Source organism: Pecten maximus, chromosome 1 (assembly GCF_902652985.1).
Source record: "Pecten maximus chromosome 1, xPecMax1.1, whole genome shotgun sequence".
NCBI lineage: Eukaryota > Metazoa > Mollusca > Bivalvia > Pectinida > Pectinidae > Pecten > Pecten maximus.
In genome coordinates, this window is record NC_047015.1 from 3,201,570 (window position 1) to 3,228,955 (window position 27,386).

General features: G+C 39.1%; 1 protein-coding gene across 2 annotated transcripts; it reads right to left on the reverse strand.

Annotated features, from left to right (window-relative positions):
- Positions 1–1,849: 1,849 nt before the first annotated feature.
- Positions 1,850–24,227, reverse strand: LOC117322509 (mucin-17-like). 2 transcript variants are annotated; one of them, XM_033877481.1, is made up of 10 exons: positions 24,121–24,227; positions 21,091–21,254; positions 18,776–18,899; positions 16,808–16,950; positions 14,972–15,093; positions 13,983–14,690; positions 11,215–11,362; positions 9,994–10,105; positions 8,807–8,928; positions 1,850–2,786 (listed from the first exon to the last, which is right to left on the reverse strand). In XM_033877481.1, the coding sequence occupies exons 1-10, from the start codon at positions 24,166–24,168 to the stop codon at positions 2,645–2,647; spliced, it is 1,833 nt and encodes a 610-aa protein (XP_033733372.1). In that variant the 5' UTR covers positions 24,169–24,227; the 3' UTR covers positions 1,850–2,644. The 2 variants fall into 2 exon arrangements, with proteins under 2 accessions (XP_033733372.1, XP_033733365.1); XM_033877474.1 differs by having other exon boundaries at positions 12,180–14,690.
- Between the last annotated feature and the right edge of the window lie 3,159 nt (positions 24,228–27,386).

A 27,386-nucleotide genomic window follows, 5' to 3' on the forward strand; every position in this document is an offset into this window, starting at 1 on the left:
GTAAGTCAGGACTTGCTATTTTAGTGAACACTAAAGTTTGCTAAATTTCGATGACGTATCCTTCTTATCGCTTGCTTCCTTGTTCTCGTCATCTGAGTGATCGCCCTTGGTGACGATGGTGAGGTTGTGCCTCGCCGGTGTCCGCCTCAGAGGTATGGTATTAACAGGGATTTCTGGTTCGTCTCCCTCTTCTGACGACATGGACGTCGTGGAAGATTTCTTCAGCGAAGCCGACTTTCTTCTGGCTTTGGCCATTTCTGAAAATAACAATAATTTGTTAAGTGCCTCATTGTTTGGAATTGTATGTTACTATTTAGTTGTACAAAAGTTTCCCTTTTGAGCGATGCCTTGAAATATGATTAGTATTCGTAGATCACTGATTCTCCTTACATAGTACATCCTGTAACGTTATTTTATGATAACAAAATCATAACGATATTTCCTACAATACCAATTTTGTTTATCATATGGTAGCCAAATCTAAATAAAATGTATTAATGTATAGAATGTGAATATTATCGTCTTATTTTTTGTACTATTTACCCCCACAATCAGCCTGGTCCTTCAGCATAAAGTCAAGTAGATAAGCTGCTGCCATTGCATGATCGTAAAAGGCGACTAAATTTGGGATATTATCTTTGTTCCTCTTTCTAAACCACTCCTTTCCCCTTAAAGTCTGTCTTGCCACTGTCTCACTCTGGGCCTTTAGTTGAACCCTGTGAGGAAGGTTTTGGGTTCTCTCCCCTGACCGAGACAATTTAGAATCCATAGAATGGTACATGTATCGGATCTCTATATCACCAGTTTACCGTTTATCAATCGTTTGTTAAAGTGGTGAAATTGGAGGCTTTGCTTAAAGAGCATAGGGTTAGACTGAAATATTATATATATATTTATATTACCAAACCATAAGTTACTACCATAAAAGGTCGACAATTGGACTACGAAATGGGCATAAAAAGCAAAACAAAAACAAAACAAGAACTGCCAATAAACTATAGAGAAATTCCATCTGGGCCGATCAAGGGAGCTAAAGAGCTAAGAACACAGGTTTTGATTGTCTTCGGGACAAAAGGCTATCTTACCAGCTCAAGTAAGTGAATTTCCCTCAAGTCCGATGGTAAGATGTCCGCTTTAGAGAGCAAGAGGTCGGTAGTTCGAGTCCCAGCCCGGGGAGGATATTTTCATGCCGAATAAATTACTTATTGTGTATAGGATATGTGTTTGATAGCTGACGGCTATCTAGTAACGTCTTGGGTATGTAGTACTTACTTAGTCAGACTCGTCCGAACGTTTCTGGACCAAATCTGGTGACTACAGTAACCTAGTGATGCAGCAAGTGTGACGTCACAATAAGGTTACATGGCAACCTTCATGACGTCATCAGTATAGTTTCTTCCTGACGTAACAGCCTACGTCGTTTTGATGAGGTTGATACATGGTTAAAACAGTCACGTTTGACGGCTTATATCTCGGGGCAGAGAAGGCTATTTTAGATACAGTTTTTGTGAGCTTCTAATGTTTGAGCGGACGAGTTAACACTTAAAATATCAAAAGTAACTCATGGTCCACTTTAAGAAACATATTTCTTTGTTGTTATTTACTTGTGTGTACGCTGCATTTAAAATGATAAAAAAAAATAACATGACGCGCGTCAGTTTAAACACCAGAAAAAAATAACATGTTTCTTATATTTACATTTTGACAGTTTTTTCTTTTATTTACGCTACTTACGAAACAAATATTCATTTGACGTTATACACACTAAGAGAACAGCCCAACAACAAAACACGATTCCAGTTTGGCGGGAAACGTTGATAACTAACAACAGGAAGTAAAAAGAAGATAGTTTCACAAAACATAGTTTATCTATTCTATTTCCGTGAGATATTTTACAGCTCAATTCACATATTGTTTTGAGTTATATCATTGTTATCAAATATGAAGTCACAAAATGGGAAAATTACAATACAGCGTGCGTGTAGCAAACCATGGCCTCGGCGTCACTTTCATTCAACAGTGTATTCCTACTATCCAGTTTACCGTCAATTTCGTTAGCAACGCCAAAAGGAAACTATACAGGTATTGTAAATATATCGACATTGAAAATATTAAATGCTGGCGAAAGTCGAGGTCAATATTTAATATTTCTTGATGTAAATGCCGCGCTGTTGGTCTACATGGAGAAGGAAAACCAAAGTAGAGACCTAGCTATCTATTTTAAGTCTCTGACCCAAGGTATAGTAATTGTTGCGTTTAGCGAGCGTGTGGCATGATTTAATTGTAAGTAGTGTACAAATAGTGATACGCTCGTCTTCTACAGTTTCGCGCTAGGGGGAATTTCCCTTTAGTTCAGTCGGTAGAGCGGCGGACCAGTGAGCCGAGGATCGCAGGTTCGATCCCGGTGGGGGCACACAAATCGTTTTCCTGTTATAGGTCAGAATCGAATGTCATTTAATAAGCCTATCAGAAATACAACGATTATATCTATACAATCAGGATGAAACCACTTCATATTTACAAATGAATAAAAAGTCAAAACGCGTTTGATGTTTGCAAGCTAAGCAAACATCACAGATCGACCAAGAAGAAAACGATGTGTAGAACGTATGATACATTAATCAGATGTAAAGTTTATTTTTGTTCAGCAGTTTGTTTCCCCGTATTCCGATAAAACTCCCGTCATGCACGTTTCCGGACGGTCCGTCAACAGTTCCGATGCTTGCGACATTTTGGAAACTTCCGACATAGGTCGTCCCGATATTCTGTTCCTCTCCCGGTATTTTCTGTCCGAAGAAACAAGAAATAAGTTTTAAACAACCAAACCTGTAACACAACCAAACCTGTAACACAACCCCTGTAACACAACCCCTGTAACACAACCAAACCTGTAACACAACCAAACCTGTAACCCAACCCTTGTAACACAACCCCTGTAACACAACCCCTGTAACACAACCAAACCTGTAACACAACCCTTGTAACACAACCAAACCTGTAACACAATCGCTGTAACACAACCCCTGTAACACAACCCCTGTAACACAACCAAACCTGTAACACAACCCCTGTAACACAACTCATCCTGTAACGCAACGCCTGTAACACAACCAAACCTGTAACACAACCAAACCTGTAACACAACCAAACCTGTAACACAACCAATCCTGTAACACAACCCCTGTAACACAACCCCTGTAACACAACCAAACCTGTAACACAACCAAACCTGTAACACAACCAAACCTGTAACACAACCCCTGTAACAAAACCCCTGTAACACAACCAAACCTGTAACACAACCCCTGTAACACAACCCCTGTAACACAACCAAACCTGTAACACAACCCCTGTAACAGAACCCCTATAACACAACCAAACCTGTATCACAACCCCTGTAACACAACCAAACCTGTAATACAACTAAACCTGTAACACAACCCCTGTAACACAACCCCACCTGTAATACAACTAAACCTGTAACACAACCCCTATAACACAACCCCTGTAACACAACCCCTGTAACACAACCCCTGTAACACAACCCCTGTAACACAAACCCTGTAACACAACCCCTGTAACACAACCCCTGTAACACAAACCCTGTAACACGACCCCTGTAACACGACCCCTGTAACACAACCCCTGTAACACAACCCCTGTAACACAACCCCTGTAACACAACCCCTGTAATATATTACAACCAAACCTGTAACACAACCCCTGTAACACAACCCCTGTAACACAACCCCTGTAACACAACCCCTGTAACACAACCAAACCTGTAACATAACCAAACCCTGTAACACAACCAAACCTGTAACACAACCAAACCTGTAACACAACCCCTGTAACACAACCCCTGTAACACAACCAAACCTGTAACACAACCAAACCTGTAACATAACCAAACCCTGTAACACAACTCCTGTAACACAACCCCTGTAACACAACCCCTGTAACACAACCCCTGTAACACAACCAAACCTGTAACACAACCAAACCTGTAACACAACCAAACCTGTAACATAACCAAACCCTGTAACACAACCCCTGTAACACAACCCCTGTAACACAACCCCTGTAACACAACCAAACCTGTAACACAACCAAACCTGTAACATAACCAAACCCTGTAACACAACTCCTGTAACACAACCCCTGTAACACAACCCCTGTAACACAACCCCTGTAATACAACCAAACCTGTAACACAACCCCTGTAACACAACCCCTGTAACACAACCCCTGTAACACAAACCCTGTAACACAACCCCTGTAACACAACCTCTGTAACACAACCAAACCTGTAACATAACCAAACCCTGTAACACAACCAAACCTGTAACACAACCAAACCTGTAACACAACCCCTGTAACACAACCCCTGTAACACAACCAAACCTGTAACACAACCCCTGTAACACAACCCCTGTAACACAATCCCTGCTCCCCTCATTAGATTCTCCTGGATGTTTACTCAACATTTATATATTAACATCTATAATTGACCCTTTATCTATAAGCTTTATATCGGGGATTTTGCAATCGAGCAATCTGCAAGTACAATGGCCAAAATCCCTATACTGTACATATACATGTAAAACACCCAGGCTAAACTCTCCTACGGTATAATAAACACCCAGGCTAAACTCTCCTACGGTATAATAAACACCCAGGCTAAACTCTCCTACGGTATAATAAACACCCAGGCTAAACTCTCCTACGGTATAATAAACACCCAGGCTAAACTCTCCTACGGTATAATAAACACCCAGGCTAAACTCTCCTACGGTATAATAAACACCCAGGCTAAACTCTCCTACGGTATAATAAACACCCAGGCTAAACTATACCACGGTATAATAAACACACAGGCTAAACTATCCCACGGTAAAATAAACACACAGGCTAAACTATACCACGGTAAAATAAACACACAGGCTAAACTATACCACGGTAAAATAAACACCCAGGCTAAACTATACCACGGTATAATAAACACCCAGGCTAAACTATCCCACAGTAAAATAAACACCCAGGCTAAACTATCCCACGGTAAAATAAACACACAGGCTAAACTATCCCACAGTAAAATAAACACCCAGGCTAAACTATACCACGGTATAATAAACACCCAGGCTAAACTATCCCACGGTAAAATAAACACCCAGGCTAAACTATCCCACGGTATAATAAACACCCAGGCTAAACTATACCACGGTAAAATAAACACCCAGGCTAAACTATACCACGGTAAAATAAACACCCAGGCTAAACTCTCCCACGGTAAAATAAACACCCAGGCTAAACTCTCCCACGGTAAAATAAACACCCAGGCTAAACTCTCCCACGGTAAAATAAACACCCAGGCTAAACTCTCCCACGGTAAAATAAACACACAGGCTAAACTCTCCCACGGTAAAATAAACACCCAGGCTAAACTCTCCCACGGTCAACTATTACACAAACTACATATACATTTAAAACACACAGGCTAAACTATACCACAGTAAAATAAACACACAGGCTAAACTCTCCCACGGTAAAATAAACACCCAGGCTAAACTCTCCCACGGTCAACTATTACACAAACTACATATACATGTAAAACACACAGGCTAAACTATACCACGGTAAAATAAACACACAGGCTAAACTATCCCACGGTAAAATAAACACACAGGCTAAACTATACCACGGTATAATAAACACACAGGCTAAACTATCCCACGGTAAAATAAACACACAGGCTAAACTATACCACGGTATAATAAACACACAGGCTAAACTATACCACGGTAAAATAAACACACAGGCTAAACTATACCACGGTATAATAAACACACAGGCTAAACTATCCCACGGTAAAATAAACACACAGGCTAAACTATCCCACGGTAAAATAAACACCCAGGCTAAACTATCCCACGGTATAATAAACACACAGGCTAAACTATCCCACGGTAAAATAAACACACAGGCTAAACTATACCACGGTAAAATAAACACCCAGGCTAAACTATCCCACGGTATAATAAACACCCAGGCTAAACTATCCCACAGTAAAATAAACACCCAGGCTAAACTATCCCACGGTAAAATAAACACACAGGCTAAACTATCCCACAGTAAAATAAACACCCAGGCTAAACTATACCACGGTAAAATAAACACCCAGGCTAAACTTTCCCACAGTAAAATAAACACCCAGGCTAAACTATACCACGGTAAAATAAACACCCAGGCTAAACTATACCACGGTAAAATAAACACCCAGGCTAAACTCTCCCACGGTAAAATAAACCCCAGGCTAAACTCTCCCACGGTAAAATAAACACCCAGGCTAAACTCTCCCACGGTAAAATAAACACCCAGGCTAAACTCTCCCACGGTAAAATAAACACACAGGCTAAACTATACCACAGTAAAATAAACACACAGGCTAAACTCTCCCACGGTAAAATAAACACCCAGGCTAAACTCTCCCACGGTCAACTATTACACAAACTACATATACATGTAAAACACACAGGCTAAACTATACCACAGTAAAATAAACACACAGGCTAAACTATCCCACGGTAAAATAAACACACAGGCTAAACTATACCACGGTATAATAAACACACAGGCTAAACTATCCCACGGTAAAATAAACACACAGGCTAAACTATACCACGGTATAATAAACACACAGGCTAAACTATACCACGGTAAAATAAACACACAGGCTAAACTATACCACGGTATAATAAACACACAGGCTAAACTATCCCACGGTAAAATAAACACCCAGGCTAAACTATCCCACGGTATAATAAACACACAGGCTTAACTATCCCACGGTAAAATAAACACACAGGCTAAACTATACCACGGTAAAATAAACACCCAGGCTAAACTATCCCACGGTATAATAAACACCCAGGCTAAACTATCCCACAGTAAAATAAACACCCAGGCTAAACTATCCCACGGTAAAATAAACACACAGGCTAAACTATCCCACAGTAAAATAAACACCCAGGCTAAACTATACCACGGTAAAATAAACACCCAGGCTAAACTATCCCACAGTAAAATAAACACCCAGGCTAAACTATACCACGGTAAAATAAACACCCAGGCTAAACTATACCACGGTAAAATAAACACCCAGGCTAAACTCTCCCACGGTAAAATAAACACCCAGGCTAAACTCTCCCACGGTAAAATAAACACCCAGGCTAAACTCTCCCACGGTAAAATAAACACCCAGGCTAAACTCTCCCACGGTAAAATAAACACACAGGCTAAACTATACCACAGTAAAATAAACACACAGGCTAAACTCTCCCACGGTAAAATAAACACACAGGCTAAACTCTCCCACGGTCAACTATTACACAAACTACATATACATGTAAAACACACAGGCTAAACTATACCACAGTAAAATAAACACACAGGCTAAACTATACCACGGTAAAATAAACACACAGGCTAAACTATCCCACGGTAAAATAAACACACAGGCTAAACTATACCACGGTATAATAAACACACAGGCTAAACTATCCCACGGTAAAATAAACACACAGGCTAAACTATACCACGGTATAATAAACACACAGGCTAAACTATCCCACGGTAAAATAAACACACAGGCTAAACTATCCCACGGTAAAATAAACACCCAGGCTAAACTATCCCACGGTATAATAAACACCCAGGCTAAACTATCCCACGGTAAAATAAACACCCAGGCTAAACTCTCCCACGGTAAAATAAACACCCAGGCTAAACTATCCCACAGTAAAATAAACACCCAGGCTAAACTATACCACGGTATAATAAACACACAGGCTAAACTATCCCACGGTAAAATAAACACACAGGCTAAACTATCCCACAGTAAAATAAACACACAGGCTAAACTATACCACGGTATAATAAACACACAGGCTAAACTATCCCACGGTAAAATAAACACACAGGCTAAACTATCCCACGGTATAATAAACACCCAGGCTAAACTATCCCACAGTAAAATAAACACCCAGGCTAAACTATCCCACAGTAAAATAAACACCCAGGCTAAACTATCCCACAGTAAAATAAACACCCAGGCTAAACTATACCACGGTAAAATAAACACCCAGGCTAAACTATCCCACAGGCAACTATTACACAAACTACATATACATGTAAAACACACAGGCTAAACTATACCACGGTAAAATAAACACACAGGCTAAACTATCCCACGGGCAACTATTACACAAACTACATATACATGTAAAACACACAGGCTAAACTATACCACGGTAAAATAAACACACAGGCTAAACTATACCACGGTAAAATAAACACCCAGGCTAAACTATCCCACGGGCAACTATTACACAAACTACATATACATGTAAAACACACAGGCTAAACTATACCACGGTAAAATAAACACCCAGGCTAAACTATCCCACGGTAAAATAAACACCCAGGCTAAACTATACCACGGTAAAATATTACACAAACTACATGTAAATGATACTTCGGACTAGTTTATTCACTCAGGCTAATTTTTTATCCAGACGAAGTTCAATACGTAACGATATGTACCGCAACACCATGAGTCGCTCTCCGAAGTGAAGCTCTACATAGCCTTGTTCCGTCCAACAGTATGGACTAATATTAAATGACGTTACACCATCATAGTGTTGACCATTTATACCACAGACCGTAATATTACGTCCATCTTACCTTCTAACCAGGATGACTGCTATGATTCTTACCGTCTAACCAGGATGACTGCTATGATTCTTACCTTCTGACCAGGATAAATGCTATGATGAATAAGGTTAGTAAGTAGGCAGCCAGAACCAACATTCCGACCAGGACGCCATTACTGCCGTCAGTATCTTCCTTGGTATAGCCAGAGGACGGGGGCTGTGGATCAGAAAGTTCTATTATTATGTCAGAAATCAGTGGTCTCTACGCACGTCGAAAATCAGTGGTCACTACGCACGTCGAAAATCAGTGGTCACTACGCACGTCGAAAATCAGTGGTCACAATGCATGTAAAAATCAGTGGTCTCTACGCATGTCAGAAATCAGTGGTCACTACGCACGTCGAAAATCAGTGGTCATTATGCATGTAAAAATCAGTGGTCTCTACGCACGTCGAAAATCAATGGTCACTGCGCACGTCGAAAATCAGTTGTCACTATGCATGTAAAAATTAGTGGTCTCTACGCATGTCAGAAATCAGTGGTCACTACGCACGTCGAAAATCATTGGTCACTACGCATGTAAAAAATCAGTAGTCTCTACGCATGTCAGAAATCAGTGGTCACTACACATGTAAACAAGAGCTGTTGGTGAGTGGCATAGCTCGTCTAGCAAATGTTTGTCATTTTCACATTGTTTTTTCCAGTTTCACTCCAAGAAAGGATAGTTTAACTCCAGAGGGACTCTATTGCCAAATATCAGCACCCTAGTACAATTATAAAGTGATGTATTAATACCTTTCAACACTTGCACCAAAAACTTATTGCAGAAATATTTTAAGTCCAAAAAAATTCAAAATTCTGTTGTTTTTTTTTCAAAAGAAAACTTTTACTCCGGCAGGGGATAGTTTAACTCACACAGGGACCATATTACCATAAATTACTATTCTTTTCAACACTTGCACCAAAATCTTAACGTTTGAAAAAACAACAACGCCGACGCCGATGCCGGGGTGACAACATAAGCTCTCACTCTTCTCCGAAGAGCCGAGCTAAAATCGGTGGTCTCCACGCATGCCAGAAATCGGTGGTCTCTACGCATGTCAGAAATCGGTGGTCTCTACGCATGTCGAAAATCAGTGGCCTATACGCATGTTACAGGAAAATAATTAGCATTGTATTGATATGAATATAGCCATCCGGAATGCTGAAGTCGCTAAAAACTAAACAAATATACAAAAAAACAAGCAAACAAGTGAACAATAAAACAAAAGACCAGACAAACCTGTATCAAAAACATGGACTCTTCTGTACAAAGTTTGTTTCCAAAGTCACCTAGCGCCGTTTGGCTCACAGCCAAGTCGTCGTCATCGATCGTAATGTTAACGATCGTCAACCTGAAACAATGGCGGTATAAAACATGTGGAAATGACGACGTAACATTAGCAGATCACTTCATTACATTGGAAATCTCTTTTATTAAGGGTATTCCATAAGACGGTGATAGCAATTAAATACCGAAGGTAGTAGCTCTCCGTGATCAAAGAAAAGCCTTAGTTTACACAACAGGAAATGGACGTTTGCAATCTACATCCTTCCCAATTAAGACATGTCAATTTAGTGCACTGTTGGTATATTAACCCTCTCCAATTAAAACATTTCAATCTAGTGCACTGTTGGTATATCAACCTTCCCCAATTAAAACATTTCAATCCAGCACACTGTTGGTATATTCACCTTCCCCAATTAAAACATTTCAATCTAGTCCACTGTTAGTATATCAACCTTCCCCAATTAAAACATTTCAATCTAGTCCACTGTTAGTATATCAACCTTCCCCAATTAAAACATTTCAGTCTAGTGTACTGTTGGTATATCAACCTTCCCCAATTAAAACATTTCAATCTAGTCCACTGTTAGTATATCAACCTTCCCCAATTAAAACATTTCAGTCTAGTGTACTGTTGGTAAATCAACCCTCTCCAATTAAAACATTTCAATCTAGCATACTGTCGGTATATCAACCCTCCCCAATTAAAACATTTCAATCTAGTGCACTGTTGGTATAACAACCTTCCCCAATTAAAACATTTCAATCTAGTCCACTGTTAGTATATCAACCTTCCCCAATTAAAACATTTCAGTCTAGTGTACTGTTGGTATATCAACCTTCCCCAATTAAAACATTTCAATCTAGTCCACTGTTAGTATATCAACCTTCCCCCAATTAAAACATTTCAGTCTAGTGTACTGTTGGTAAATCAACCCTCTCCAATTAAAACATTTCAATCTAGCATACTGTCGGTATATCAATCCTCCCTAATTAAAACATTTCAATCTAGTGCACTGTTGGTATAACAACCCTCTCCAATTAAAATATTTCAATCCAGCACACTGTTGGTATATCAACCTTCCCCAATTAAAACATTTCAATCTATCACAATGTTGATATATTTACCCTCCCCAATTAAAACATTTCAATCTAGCACAATGTTGGTATATTTACCCGCCGACACTTGTTTTAATAGCATTGATATCATTTGTATCCACTTTGAATCCGGCACTGGACAAGAAATCGACCACCTTCTTTTCCATGACATCCATCGACACCACTTGTAGACCCTGGGCTACCTGGATAGTCAGCACAGCTTTCCCTACAGGAAACAGTATATACACTCTCTTTTATTGTATTAGGTCCAGGTATTGTGTTAAACATCATAAGGTCCATAATGCCATGTATTCAGTTAAATCAAATGTTGATTCATTTGATAATCTATGAATATTAATGATTTTTTTTATATTAACCCCCCCCCCCCTCCCAAAAAAAAAGAAAATCACCCTTCCCCCCCCCCCCTCTCTGCATAGATTTGTCACCTTCTTTAAATAAAATTGTAAAAAAAAGCTTCATACTAGTTTAAAAACTTGTGTCCAATCCTATCATATATTGATGCTTATATAAGATGTTTAAATTAATTCAACGAAATACATAACTGTTATATATTGAAAATATGCTCTAAATCGATTGAACAGACTAATGAAAATACAATTTACCAAGGCTAGTGTGCTAGAAAATTAACAGACGAGGTTAAGAAATTGGGAATAGCAGAAAAATGAGTGTTTGATGCTATTTACGGCATTAATGTATAAAACTTACGAAAGACGATTGCAGTATCAACAATGCTCTATAATTCTCTATAATAATAGTATGACGTCATATGCATATGCATATTTACTGCACGTGTAACATACCGGTTTTATTGAATGGCAGTACCATTCAGTGAATGGGTTAACTTTTTAACATGCTGTTTCTTAGAATAGTAACACTGGTTAATTTTCCATTCCATCGTCTTCCATGAGTATAATCAAGCCCAGAAACAGGAAATTCTGACATGACATTTGTACTACACACATCCTTATATTCTACATGCTTAATTTACTGAACATGATTGAAGACAAACGGGTATACCATACCACCGCCAGGGTAGACTACAGCAGCCACACAGGACGACGAGCGTAACGTTGTTAAGGGTCCAGTGTGTCGTGTTACAGTCGGCACCGCCGTAGATGTTTTACCGCCATCTTGAATGGAAGGGTTCGGCGTTGATAATTCCTGATTCGTTAGAGAAGTGGGTATATCTTTACTGCTTGTCGTGAGGGTTGAAGATAGATCAGAATTCGCGCTGCTCACTGGAACATATTTAGTGTCTTTTGTTGTTGCTATATAATCGGAAACTGACGACTTTCTAGGCGAGTCAGCAGTCGCACCAGACGCCCCTGTTAAATACACAGATGCCGTTTCAGTCGGGTATGGTGTTTGTAATTCGTCCGTTGTTCCTACAGCAGCAGTTGGTAATCCCGACGGTGATGATGCATGCGGCGGTTGTGTAAGTAACATTGTTTTATTGGAAGTACTTTCCTTGGTTATCGAACGCGTAGTGATTTCTCGGATAATGCCCGTATGTACCGATATAAGTGGACGTGAACTATTTACAGTGGATAAATTAGATTCAACATTCACGTTCGTAAATGTGTTTGTCCCTGATGGGGTTTCCCTGGTTTTCATTGAAACTGTTGTGGCAATTTTATTTTCTTTGAATGTAACTTTTTCCGAAGTAATCAAATTTGATTGAGTTCTTTCTTCACTGAATGAAGTTGATTGTTTTCCGGTGGTGACTTCATAGTTCGATGTCACTTCAGTAGATGTACTAATTACACCCTGACTAGACACATTTGGTTGTTTTGTATGTTCAGAATTGGACAAGGTGTTTTTTGTACTGGATAAATATTGATTGAAATTGGTCACCTTTGTATCGTAAGGACTACTTTCCTCATTTGGAACGGCAGATCGTGTTGTAAAGCTAAACTCGCTACTGGATATCACGGGAAGCGGAGTAGAGGTAAACTCGCTACTGGATACCACGGGAAGTGGAGTAGAAGTAAACTCGCTACTGGATACCACGGGAAGCGGAGTAGAGTTCAAATCGCTACTGGATACCTCAGAAAGAGGTCGAGAGCTTGATTTGCTACTGGATAGGCCTACCATGATAAGTGGTGTAGAGTTCAAATCGCTTCTGGATACCACGGAAAATGGAGTAGAGGTTCCCTCACCATAAGATATTACGGATGAAGTTGAAGTCTTTACGTTCGATGTCATATCGGTTTCAGCGGAAGTGACACTTGCTGCTGAAATGCCTGAAGTTACCAGGTCAGAACTGGTGTACAGTGAATCTGTGGACTCTCCGGACGTTACAGTCAGTGGTTCTGTCTTAGTGTTCCTTACGAAAGTAGTTGTCGAAATATCACCAGCAGCGTTCGATGACAACATGACTGTCCCCTCGGAAGACGAGTCTTCACTTGTCGTCTGCTGTGATACCGGATCAGACACGAATAACGTCACACTATTTGTATCTAATGATATCACATCTGTTGGTAAAGGTGTCTTTATTGTTGGTGGATTGGATGACAATTTATTCATAGAAAATGTTGTAGCAACGAATTCGCCGTAATCATAAGTGTTCGAATGAATTTCCTGTAGGTGTGTAACGCCTCTGGATTTTGTCACTTCCAAGTATTGATTCGTTGCTATGAGGGACGAGCTGTCCACATCAGATGTGCTCGATTCTACAGGGTTTTGGTTAGAATATACTGGCAATTCTTTTGTTGTAAAGGAAGTGAGAAAGTCATGCTCGGGAATGGTACTAAGTTCAGGGTTGGAACTACGATAACTAGCAAAGTCTACATTACTGTCTGTTGCATGCTGGGAAACTAACATACCCTTGGTGTCCCCCGATACAGTGGTGTGGCCTGTGCATTCGTGTGGTACAGTTAAAGTGGTGACGTCGGTTGTCGAGGGGGTAGGTATCGAGGGGGTAGGTGTTGAGGGTGTAGCTGTTGATGCAGAGTTATCTGTCGTTGCAGTATCTATAGAGTTATATGATATTGTTCCTTCAGAAATATCACCTGGACTATTTGATACTTTTGTTATAACGGTTTCACCGTCAGTCGAAGTGCTCCACGCTTCAGTGACTTTATGAACACTAGCTGTTTCGTCCTCTGAAGTTTCCGACATCAACAGGGTAGTTGGGTCGGTATACGATCGAGTCGACGTTACGTCTTCTTGTTTTGAAGTCAGCGTAGAATTTTCTTTTGATACAGTATTTTCATTGAAATGAAGTGACGTAAGTAGGTCACTAAAGGGTCCAATTGATGTTACGTCATCTTGTTGGGATGAATATTTAAGATTTTCTGTTGATATTATATTTTCATTAAAATCGCCTCGTCCAGTTGTTGATGATTCTATAGCAGATTCGATATACTCAGTGTTAACAGCTGTAGATCCCGAGGGATGTGTGCTATATTCTTGTACTGTATCCACACTACTGCTAGGGAATTCATTAGAAACAGTCGCGTAAATTCCTCCTCCGTCTACTTGCTCTTCATAAGCTGTACTGCTGTCGGTAAACTCAAACCCACAGTCAATGTCTGGAATGATATCAAAACACAATTCACTTTGTTGAATGTGAAAAAATATGATTTACCAATAGAGCGTACTAGACACAAAACTAATTGTTTAGAATATAGTGCAGAGAGGCTGACCGAAGTCATCTGATTGACTGCACACGCTTTGTGGTAAGTGTCATAATCTGTATCGGTGGATAAGAAGGAAGCATACACCATAGTCCTTGTAGCTAGTGCGCTCCGTATTATTGTAAATATATGATTTAGAGGTTTGTACCATGGACATAAGTCTTATATCAACTTACCCGGAAGGCATCGTCTGTTGCCGTTTCGATCACAGGTGTACGTAGCTGGGTCTGGGAGACAGAGGGTGGCGCATTCACGGAAGTAGAACGGATCACATGACACTGAGTGTTCGAGTGTAACTCTGTAACACCAAGATAGCGTCATTGAGCGCCTTCAATTCCAATTCTTTATTAATTGTAAACTGATTTTATAGATAATTTACAGATACAAAATTTGCCTAAATTAAATAACCATCAAAGGTATTGCTTGTCATATGTTGCAAAAGCGTGCTTGATATTTTACACTGTTGGACAATACCAATGGGAAGTAATTGATCATTAATCTATTTTTAGAAACACCCATTATACTGACATCACTTCTCGATATTATGTCAGTTAATAATGATTTTATAATCACACATTGGTATGTAGGTGAATTGTTTTTAGATCAACCCGTCAGATATCACTGTCCAATATACGGAATATTACGTATCGGTTCGAAAAAACATTTTTGAACATATAAAAGAAAAATATGGTTATACAAATATGGTGATTATGTGAAATTACGGGAAATTTTTTGGCAAATAGGGAAAATGTCCGGGTTAAATAATGACAATGTAAACATTTCCGCCGATTTCTTAACTGAACCAATACACACTGCAGCTCGATCTTGTATTCCCTATAAAACTATACAAGTATAAGAATAAAGAGCACTCGTGGGTGTCTTATCACACCAAGGAAACTGTAAGTAAAAGGAAGACTTACATGGAAAGGCTAACAATCTAACATTTTATCAGATTGGATATCGTTTAAACAAATCCAACTCGTCAAGCCAAAGAGAATTATTATAACCAGTCTGCAAACAAACTTCTAGATCCTAAAGTCCTAGAAAGTCTTGATGGAAACCAATAAATGAGTTTATGAAAAATAATAGCAAATCCAATGATTTACCTACTATTTCGTATATGGACAACTTTTATGATAACGAGATAACGATTTTGACACAGCCATTGTACTTTTGTATTTCTTTTCTCTGGTTAAGCGGAAGCTGATGACTCCTTTACTGATCTTCCACCTCGTAATGGTAATATTTACAATACATTACGTGATACTATAATGGACACCACAAAAGGGCATGACCTTGTCAGTCCTATTGTACTTGAGGAGGCAGCATCAGTTATATATGTTCCATTATCTATTCCCATTAACAAGTCCCTATCTAGAGGACAATTTCCTAGTTCGTGGGGGAAATGTCAATGTACCACCAGTTCATAAAAAAAACAGTCGTAATGACGTAAAATAATCATCGCCCTATATATCTTTTAAGTACAATTGAAAAAGTGTTTGAACGATGTGTCTATAAATAACTTTCTTCTCAACAACCAAGTAATATCGAAATGCCAATCGGGCTTTACTTCGGGTGATTCTACTATTAATAAGTTAATTAGCATATCTAATGATTCTGGAGAAAGGTCTTGATTCTGGTAAAGAAATAAGAGTGGTATTTTGTGATATAAATAAGGCTTTTGATATTGTTTGGCATTCAGGAGTAATTCATAAATCACACGAAATGGGTATATATCAGGGTTTCTGTTAAAATGGTTTGAAAATTATTGGTATAACAGAGAGTCGTAATTAAAAAGGTAAATTAATATTAAGACTGGAGTTCCTTAGGGTTCTATTCTTAGCCCTCTGTTGGTTTTTATTTATATTAATGATATCGTGATAGACATAAAATCTACCATCAAAATACTAAAATACAATAGTTGTTTATGTTTAGATTTATATGTGGAGTTTAAGATGTGCAGTTGATTAAGATCGAGTAACACGAGCAGCACCATTGTGGACTTATCTTACCCGGTTCTGTATCCTGTGTACTGTTGTGGTCCAACTTTAACAACCTGTCCGTTGGGTTCAGGTTTGGTGTGAAGATGAAATCTGATGGAATCGGTCAGTAGTGACTCGCCTATCACCACGTCAACGTCAACTGTCACCCCGAGCTAGATACAAACATACCAAGAAGCTGTAACTGTATATCACAATCAACGTCAATCATAACTCTCAGATGTAAATAAACAATATGGCGATAGTTTTATACACAATCAATTTCAATGATGTGATAAAAGCATCAAAGAATACCGACGTAATAACGAAACCATAATTTAAACTCAATATCGGGCAAGAATAAAACCAAGTGTTCAGATAGAGTAAGCGTCTTCGGCTTCATCGACGACACCAGCCATACAAATCTGGGTCAAATCGACGACACCCGCCATACAAATCTGGGTCAAATCGACGACACCCGTCATACAAATCTGGGTCAAGTCACATTTTCAAATGTGTTACCTGTTCTGACAAGGTCTGTGTTGCCTGTTCTGGCAAGGTCTGTGTTACCTGTTCTGACAAGGTCTGTGTTACCTGTTCTGATAAAGTCTGTGTTACCGGTTCTGACAAGGTCTGTGTTACCTGTTCTGACAAGGTCTGTGTTACCTGTCCTGACAAGGTCTCTGTTACCTGTTCTGACGAGGTCTGTGTTACCTGTTCTGACAAGGTCTGTGTTACCTGTTCTGACAAGGTCTGTGTTACCTGTTCTGACAAGGTCTGTGTTACCTGTTCTGACAAGGTCTGTGTTACCTGTTCTGACAAGGTCTGTGTTACCTGTTCTGACAAGGTCTGTGTTACCTGTTCTGACGAGGTCTGTGTTACCTGTTCTGACGAGGTCTGTGTTACCTGTTCTGACAAGGTCTGTGTTACCTGTTCTGACAAGGTCTGTGTTACCTGTTCTGACAAGGTCTGTGTTACCTGTTCTGACAAGGTCTGTGTTACCTGTTCTGACGAGGTCTGTGTTACCTGTTCTGACAAGGTCTCTGTTACCTGTTCTGACGAGGTCTCTGTTACCTGTTCTGTAAGACGACAAGGTCCCTGTTACCTGTTCTAACAAGGTCTGTGTTACCTGTTCTGACAAGGTCTGTGTTACCTTTTCTGACAAGGTCTGTGTTACCTGTTCTGACGAGGTCTGTGTTACCTGTTCTGACAAGGTCTGTGTTACTTGTCCTGACAAGGTCTGTGTTACCTGTTCTGATAAGGTCTGTGTTACCTGTTCTGACGAGGTCTGTGTTACCTGTTCTGACAAGGTCTGTGTTACCTGTTCTGACGAGGTCTGTGTTACCTGTTCTGACAAGGTCTGTGTTACCTGTTCTGACAAGGTCTGTGTTACCTGTTCTGACAAGGTCTGTGTTACCTGACAAGGTCTGTGTTACCTGTTCTGACAAGGTCTGTGCTACCTGTTCTGACAAGGTCTCTGTTACCTGTTCTGACGAGGTCTCTGTTACCTGTTCTGATAAGGTCTGTGTTACCTGTTCTGACGAGGTCTGTGTTACCTGTTCTGACAAGGTCTGTGTTACCTGTTCTGACGAGGTCTGTGTTACCTGTTCTGACAAGGTCTGTGTTACTTGTTCTGACAAGGTCTGTGTTACCTGTTCTGACAAGGTCTGTGTTACCTGACAAGGTCTGTGTTACCTGTTCTGACAAGGTCTGTGCTACCTGTTCTGACAAGGTCTCTGTTACCTGTTCTGACGAGGTCTCTGTTACCTGTTCTGTCAGCAGAGAGACACAGCTTGTTCCCATGGATATGCCAATAACCTTTGGGAAAATCTGGTCACCAAACACAACAAAGCTGGTGCCGATCATTCTCACGATTTTATCTTCGGAGTATTTTCTATAGGCTAGGGTATTCCCTTGCATTCACTATTTTTATCAGAACACACTACTGATACTGGGTACAGCCAAACTAATTACCACGTGTTACCTGTGAATACATCCTACCTTCCACACATCGAATCTGTACACTAACGGATTAGGTAATGATCCAGTCATATCTCCAAATGATATTTCTCTGGTCGTCTCATCCACATGGAAGTTGAATGCCCCTTCTCCGTAGATACAGTTGCTGAAAATACATCGGGGATATGTTCAGACTTTACAATATTTACTATTTAGGGAAATACACGATTAATAAGACTGTGTGGTCAACAATGTAATAGAAGTTATGTTCTACTACGCACCTCATACGCACATAGTTTATTTAACTTCTAAATATTTTAATTGAAATAAGAACGCAAAACAAAAAAGTTCTTATAATAACTATAAAACATGGTTCCAAATCTATTTAGCCCAGAGTAGGATTAGGGCCTATATATCTGGAACCATGGTTGGCATATTTTTGGTCCCCACCTAAGACCAACTGTTCTTGTCAAATGGAAATGATGATCATATCACAAACTGTCAATAAATCGACCATTTTCAATCTAATGAATGTGTTTGTTCACTTTGTTGTTTTCAACTATTATTGGTATTACTAGCTCGCTCTTGCCAAGATCCTGTATAAAATACCTATAATAAACATTACCGGGTTGTTACATTGTAGATACGTATCCAGTATCGGACGTAGAATAATACGTTTAAATAATCAGCGATTGATGATAATACACGGCATATCCTAACTGATCTAGTCGCTGAAATTAATGTTAAACAAAACAACTATAAAAAGTACGTAGCCAAGGCCCACTCCTGAACGCACCCTTCTTAAATGTCCTCAATCTGAGAAGACCACTTGCGAGATTCCGAGGAAGTCGTGAAACATTGAAAACGAAGGTTCACAATAATAATCCGATTCTACAACAGAAATACCAGAATTCATTTCATACACAGGGCATCACTATAAAGCAATGAGAAAATAGGCTATTGTCTGAAACAAACAGAGCGGTCCTCTGCCGTTTCCGCCCTGCCAAACTGTCCTGTTCCGTAGGGCTGAGGAAAATTCTGAACTGTCGCACATTCTGAAAAGGTCCCGACTGCGAAGGGTTGTTTAATCCCGTTACCGAGAAATGGCTGCATTCCGGTTGAAGAAAAGTTTCTCAAGAAACTGCTGAGAATCGTGTGCTGAAGACCCGCTGTGAAAGCTTTCACGTTGTTGATTACTCCCCCTTGAATACGGTTTGGCCTCGCCAGGATTATGAGATTATGAGACACACTGGCTTTCCTTTTCCTGATAGCTCTGGGCTCGGCTTGCCTGAGACGTCAGTTAGCTCTGGGCTCGGCTTGCCTGAGACGTCGGTCTGTACTATCTCCACCGTCTCCCAACCATGCCTGTCACCTATTTTCATAATCTTGTTACGCTCAGAAATAGAGGTCACACACTCCTCTAAAATGTCTACAACTTGACCAACACAACCTTGATATATGAAATGGCACATTTCACTTCACTCTGTCTAGAAAAATTATACGTAAATTGTTTCTCATTAGAAGCAAACTTAGTTATTTGACATCCACTTTACTTCCGGGCTCGGTCAACTCTCATGAACATGAAGTTTCTCGTCAAATTCCTCCAATATCTTGCGCCTGTGCCTCCCCAACGCAGAGTCCAAACGGGTCGAAAAAGGAGATACCAAAACAAGTGTAGTCAGATTAGTGCCATCATCCTCATTGGGCCTAATACATGTATCATGTGAACGAATGAGAGAGGAAAAAGTATCCGTGTGAATAGATCGGAAACAGTCTCTCCGATGACGAGCACAGTTAAAAGGCGCTACAGGCAAAGGCCTTACAAAAACGCAAATCGCATGTGCAGAAGCCTGCCGAGACTACCTCAGCTATATAAAGGTCTTTGGCTATTTACCAAGCGGAAGAAATATAAAATGCAGAGCAAGCAGCTTTTTGTTTGTTTTTTCTTTATAATCCATTTTTTTTTTTGTATTTACCGGACCGCCATTTTCAATCCGAATTGTTACCGGAATTAAGCCTGGAAATGTAAATAATCGTGATTGTGTGTCCTTGAGTGCTACTTTTGTGGAATTATTGATGGATTCATGAAAAGGGGGTAATAATACGACACCGTTAAACACTTAAACGAAAATTAGCTGCTTGACACGATCAAAATCCTAACTTTGAAAAATTGACATTCTGCGCAGGCGGGAAGTTAACGAGACATACTCTTTCAACTCGATTAAAAAGTAACGAAATGGGATTTATTTTGATGTACCACTACAGCAGGTAATTTTGTCTCTCTCATCGGTCAGGGGATACATCTCACATTGACCACTACAGACTTATGTTCGACCAGCTAATTTTGTCTTACTTACCGGTCAGGGGATACATCACCAACACATATGTTAATGTGTACATCACATTGACCACGACAGACCGATGTTTGACCATCTGGACAGCAGTTGCTGTACCGCCCATTTCCCCAGGGTGTGGTGAAGTTTACAAAGCGTAATATCCCTGATCCAGCCGCTTGTACAGACTGAAAACAATACCAGTTATAAATCTGATTAAAATACAGAACATCATTATGTACTATGTTAAGGTTAGAATTTAAATCAAATTATACAAGTTACATTTCAGTATTCTTTTATATACTATATTGACAAGAACCGTGAAGTGTGGATTGTACAAGTCACACACATTGACGACAACAGTGAGGTGTGGATTATACAAGTCACACACATTGACGACAGCAGTGAGGTGTGGATTGTACAAGTCACACACATTGACGACAACAGTGAGGTGTCTATTGTACAAGTCACACACATTGACGACAGCAGTGAGGTGTCTATTGTACAAGTCACACACATTGACGACAGCAGTGAGGTGTGGATTGTACAAGTCACACACATTGACGACAGTAGTGAGGTGTCCATTGTACAAGTCACACACATTGACGACAGCAGTGAGGTGTGGATTGTACAAGTCACACACATTGACGACAGTAGTGAGGTGTCCATTGTACAAGTCACACACATTGACGACAACAGTGAGGGGTGGATTGTACAAGTCACACATTGACGACAACAGTGAGGTGTCTATTGTACAAGTCACACACATTGACGACAACAGTGAGGTGTCTATTGTACAAGTCACACACATTGACGACAACAGTGAGGTGTCTATTGTACAAGTCACACACATTGACGACAACAGTGAGGTGTCTATTGTACAAGTCACACACATTGACGACAACAGTGAGGTGTCTATTGTACAAGTCACACACATTGACGACAGCAGTGAGGTGTGGATTATACAAGTCACACACATTGACGACAGCAGTGAGGTGTCGATGGTACAAGTCACACACATTGACGACAGCAGTGAGGTGTCGATGGTACAAGTCACACACATTGACGACAACAGTGAGGTGTCTATTGTACAAGTCACACACATTGACGACAGCCGTGAAGTGTGGATTATACAAGTCACACACATTGACGACAGCAGTGAGGTGTCTATTGTACAAGTCACACACATTGACGACAGCAGTGAGGTGTGGATTGTACAAGTTCAATTCATTGGCGAGAGACAAGAGGATTGTACAAATAGAGGATATTGAATGGTTTCCCGTTTAGTATTACATATATTCACGAGTATGACAGAGTATCGATATATTCTCTCAGACGAGTGAAATATATATTATTTTTAACGGGAAATCATTCAATTTTCTTTTATTGCATTTCATATACCTAAAACAAAGTTGAAAACATCGAAAAATTAATAGTGTCAAAAAGTGCGGGAATCAGTAATGACGTCATCTCTTTGTGACGTTACTCCACATCTACTTGACGGCGCCATTTTGAAAGGACTGATCAACGCAATTTAAAGCGTTTTCTGCTGTTATCGGAGAATCTGTGCATGAATAGCTATCGCCAAGTGAGTTTTTGTTTCGTCAAAAACTAGTCAGAATATTTCAGAAATACAGCAAAATAAGTTTCAACGAGGTGAATACAAAGGTTAGCTCTGATTGGTCAAAAACGGAAAACATATATTTTCACTGCAAAATCTTATATTTTCACTGCCCATAGTTGCAGTGAAAATATAAGTTTTATTAGTTTGATGAATTTCTATATTTCACTGGCAAAAAGACAATAAATAGAGGATATTGAATGGTTTCCCGTTTAATATAACATATATTTCACGAATATGACAGAATATCGATATTTTCACGATTGCGAAGCACGAGTGAAAAATATCGAAATACAAGTGAAATATGTGTTATATTAAACGGGAAACTATTCAATTTCCTTTTCTAAAAACAAAATTAAAAACATTGAAAAATTAATAGTGTCAAAAAGAGCTCACTCGTATGACAGAATATTTCGATATTTTTCGCTCGTGCTTCGCACTCGTGAAAATATCGATATTCTGAAACGGGGAACCATTCAATATCCTCTATGTACCTACCACTGGTGTTTATCACAAGTGTTAGAGAGAAATGTATTAAACCTACCACTGGTGTTTATCACAAGTGTTAGAGAGAAATGTATTAAACCTACCACTGGTGTTTATCAATTTTTCCAAAGTGACTGACAATGTGGAGAAATTGTTTTTGATTCTTCAGAGATATTTTATCTAATTTTTCAAAGTGACTGACATTGTGGAGAATTTATTTTTGATTTCTTTTAGATATTTTATCTAATTTTTCAAAGTGACTGACATCGTGGAGAATTTCTTTTTGGTTTCTTTTAGATATTTTATCTAATTTTTCAAAGTGACTGACATCGTGGAGAGTTTATTTTTGATTCTTCAGAGATATTTTGTCTAATTTTTCCAAAGTGACTGACAATATTTTAGTAATATCTAAATTATTCCAAGAGCGTATCAGGTACGAAAGATCACTTGTACCTGAAAGCCTGAAGTTTGGTGATAAAAAAAACAGGTTTCTTAGAGGACATGAGATAATATTATTACAGTATGAGTTGGGATTTTACTAAGAAATCCGGGGGATACCACTTTTCGTTTTGTTTAATATCCGGTTTCCTTCTTTTTCTCCTGTCCTCGTAATATAAGATAGTGTTTTTGGTACGTCAGGCATGTGGCTTGTGTATCGGTATTGTTGAATATTAGCTTCATTTCTTTTTGTGTAATTGTTACTGAAATCACATGTGCTTACATTGTTTACAAATCTTGATTTACAGCAAACATTTTACCTCATATTTTAAGTAACATTTTGGACAATTTTGCATAAATAGCTTATAATGTGCTTAAAACAGATAATGACAGAATTGAATGAGTGTTTGATTTTAAAGTAAGGTAATTTATCGAGCTTACTTACATCCCCCGTAAATATCACATTACAATTTCGACCTTATCAAATACATACACATAAGGATTCTTACCTGGAATTGTTGAAGTAAGTAGATAGTAATAATGATTATCCACTTCATTTTTTAGTCGAATCCTATGAGTTTATCCTGGCGGTGGAATGCGATACACTACAGACATGGTGTGACGTAACATGTTTCTGTGTGTACTTTCAATGTGTAATACAACTATTCTACAAATCTAAACAAACGTCATGTGATTTACAGCTATCTAGGTAGATTTTAACGAGGGTTTGATTTAGAGACACCTAGATGAACCATGGGCGTATTTAATTACGATGATATGGACGCCGTTTCCTACGCAATCTCCTTCAAATCGTCAGACAATCGGAACAGGTACCTAATGTTAGACTTGTCCTGTATCGTCAATGTCAAGTGTCGTGTGTACATATGGCCGGTCATCATATAGACACTGTTTCACAAGATAGCCCATTCTTTTAAGTAATGAAGTATATAATCAGTTTACCTTTCACATGAGTATGCTTACTTGTAAACAGGGGGCAATATACCTGTCATTACAAAATACTTACACAGTTCCAGCCTAACTCGAACGTTCACCATTTCTTGATTGTTGAAAAAATATACCGGAACTTGACAATTCTATTTTGTAATTACTTATTCGATTTCTAGCTGTTTATGATTCTGATGGTTTCAAATTTGTTTTGAACAAAATACTAAAAAGTACGCAAAAAAAAGTCACAGAGCTCCAATAGAAATGGAAACGAGGATTTGTCTCTGCCTGGGTGTGTGTGTGACTGTCAGGTGGTTTATTGCATTTACTTTATTCAAACATTACTCGATTCTCGTACGTTTTATATTCCAATGGTACATGTACCCATGGAAGGCAGCATGGAACACCAGAATTCAGTTGGTCATTATAGATACGTGTTTATAGTCAGCACGTGTTCAATCCCTGGTCATTTATAGATACGTGTTTATAGTCAGCACGTGTACAACTCCTGATCATTATAGATACATGTTTATAGTCAGCACGTGTACAACTCCTGCTCATTATAGATATGTGTTTATAGTCAGCACGTGTACAACTCCTGGTTATTATATATACGTGTTTATAGTCAGCACGTGTACAACTCCTGGTTATTATATATACGTGTTTATAGTCAGCACGTGTACAACTCCTGCTCATTATAGATATGTGTTTATAGTCAGCACGTGTACAACTCCTGGTTATTATATATACGCGTTTATAGTCAGCACGTGTACAACTCCTGGTTATTATATATACGTGTTTATAGTCAGCACGTGTACAACTCCTGGTCATTATAGATATGTGTTTATAGTCAGCACGTGTACAACCCCTGACCATTATATATATATGTGTTTATAGTCAGCACGTGTACAACTCCTGGTCATTATAGATACGTGTTTAAAGTCAGCACGTGTACAACTCCTGCTCATTATAGATATGTGTTTATAGTCAGCACGTGTACAACTCCTGATCATTATAGATATGTGTTTATAGTCAGCACGTGTACAACTCCTGCTCATTATAGATATGTGTTTATAGTCAGCACGTGTACAACTCCTGATCATTATAGATATGTGTTTATAGTCAGCACGTGTACAACTCCTGATCATTATAGATACGTGTTTATAGTCAGCACGTGTACAACTCCTGGTCACTATAGATTCCTGTTTATAGTCAGCACGTGTACAACTCCTGCTCATTATAGATATATGTTTATAGTCAGCACGTGTACAACTCCTGATCATTATAGATACATGTTTATAGTCAGCACGTGTACAACTCCTGGTCATTATAGACATGTGTTTATAGTCAGCACGTGTACAACTCCTGATCATTATAGATACATGTTTATAGTCAGCACGTGTACAACTCCTGCTGCTCATTATAGATACATTTTTATAGTCAGCACGTGTACAACTCCTGGTCATTATAGATACGTGTTTATAGTCAGCACGTGTACAACTTCTGGTCATTATAGACATGTGTTTAAAGTCAGCACGTGTACAACCCCTGATCATTATAGATACGTGTTTATAGTCAGCACGTGTACAACTCCTGATCATTGTAGATACGTGTTTATAGTCAGCACGTGTACAACTCCTGATCATTATATATATGTGTTTTCCTGATCATTATATATATGTGTTTATAGTCAGCACGTGTACAACTCCTGGTCATTATAGATACATTTTTATAGTCAGCACGTGTACAACTATTCATCATTATATATATGTGTTTATAGTCAGCACGTGTACAACTCCTGCTCATTATAGATGCATGTTTATAGTCAGCACGTGTACAACCCCTGACCATTATATATATGTGTGTTTATAGTCAGCACGTGTACAACTATTGATCATTATAGATACATGTTTATAGTCAGCACGTGTACAACTCCTGCTCATTATAGATGCATGTTTATAGTCAGCACGTGTACAACCCCTGACCATTATATATATGTGTGTTTATAGTCAGCACGTGTACAACTTCTGGTCATTATAGATATGTGTTTATAGTCAGCACGTGTACAACTCCTGATCATTATAGATACATGTTTATAGTCAGCACGTGTACAACTCCTGCTCATTATAGATACATTTTTATAGTCAGTACGTGTACAACTCCTGGTCATTATAGATATGTGTTTATAGTCAGCACGTGTACAACTATTGATCATTATATATATGTGTTTATAGTCAGCACGTGTACAACTCCTGATCGTTATAGATACATGTTTATAGTCAGCACGTGTACAACTCCTGCTCATTATAGATACATTTTTATAGTCAGTACGTGTACAACTCCTGGTCATTATAGATATGTGTTTATAGTCAGCACGTGTACAACTATTGATCATTATATATATGTGTTTATAGTCAGCACGTGTACAACTCCTGATCGTTATAGATACATGTTTATAGTCAGCACGTGTACAACTCCTGCTCATTATAGATACATTTTTATAGTCAGCACGTGTACAACTCCTCGTCATTATAGACATGTGTTTATAGTCAGCACGTGTACAACTCCTGATCATTATAGATACATGTTTATAGTCAGCACGTGTACAACTCCTGCTGCTCATTATAGATACATTTTTATAGTCAGCACGTGTACAACTCCTGGTCATTATAGATACGTGTTTATAGTCAGCACGTGTACAACTCCTGGTCATTATAGACATGTGTTTATAGTCAGCACGTGTACAACCCCTGATCATTATAGATACGTGTTTATAGTCAGCACGTGTACAACTCCTGATCATTGTAGATACGTGTTTATAGTCAGCACG

Coding starts and splice junctions, on each gene's coding strand:
- LOC117322509 (XM_033877474.1), bottom strand. CDS start 24,168: ATGAAGTGGATAATCATTATTACTATCTACTTACTTCAACAATTCCAG. Junction 15,094..16,807: donor TACACAGGATACAGAACCGG/GTAAGATAAGTC, acceptor TTGGTGTTACAG/AGTTACACTCGAACACTCAG. Junction 11,363..12,179: donor TGTAGTCTACCCTGGCGGTG/GTATGGTATACC, acceptor TGTTTCCTGTAG/GGAAAGCTGTGCTGACTATC.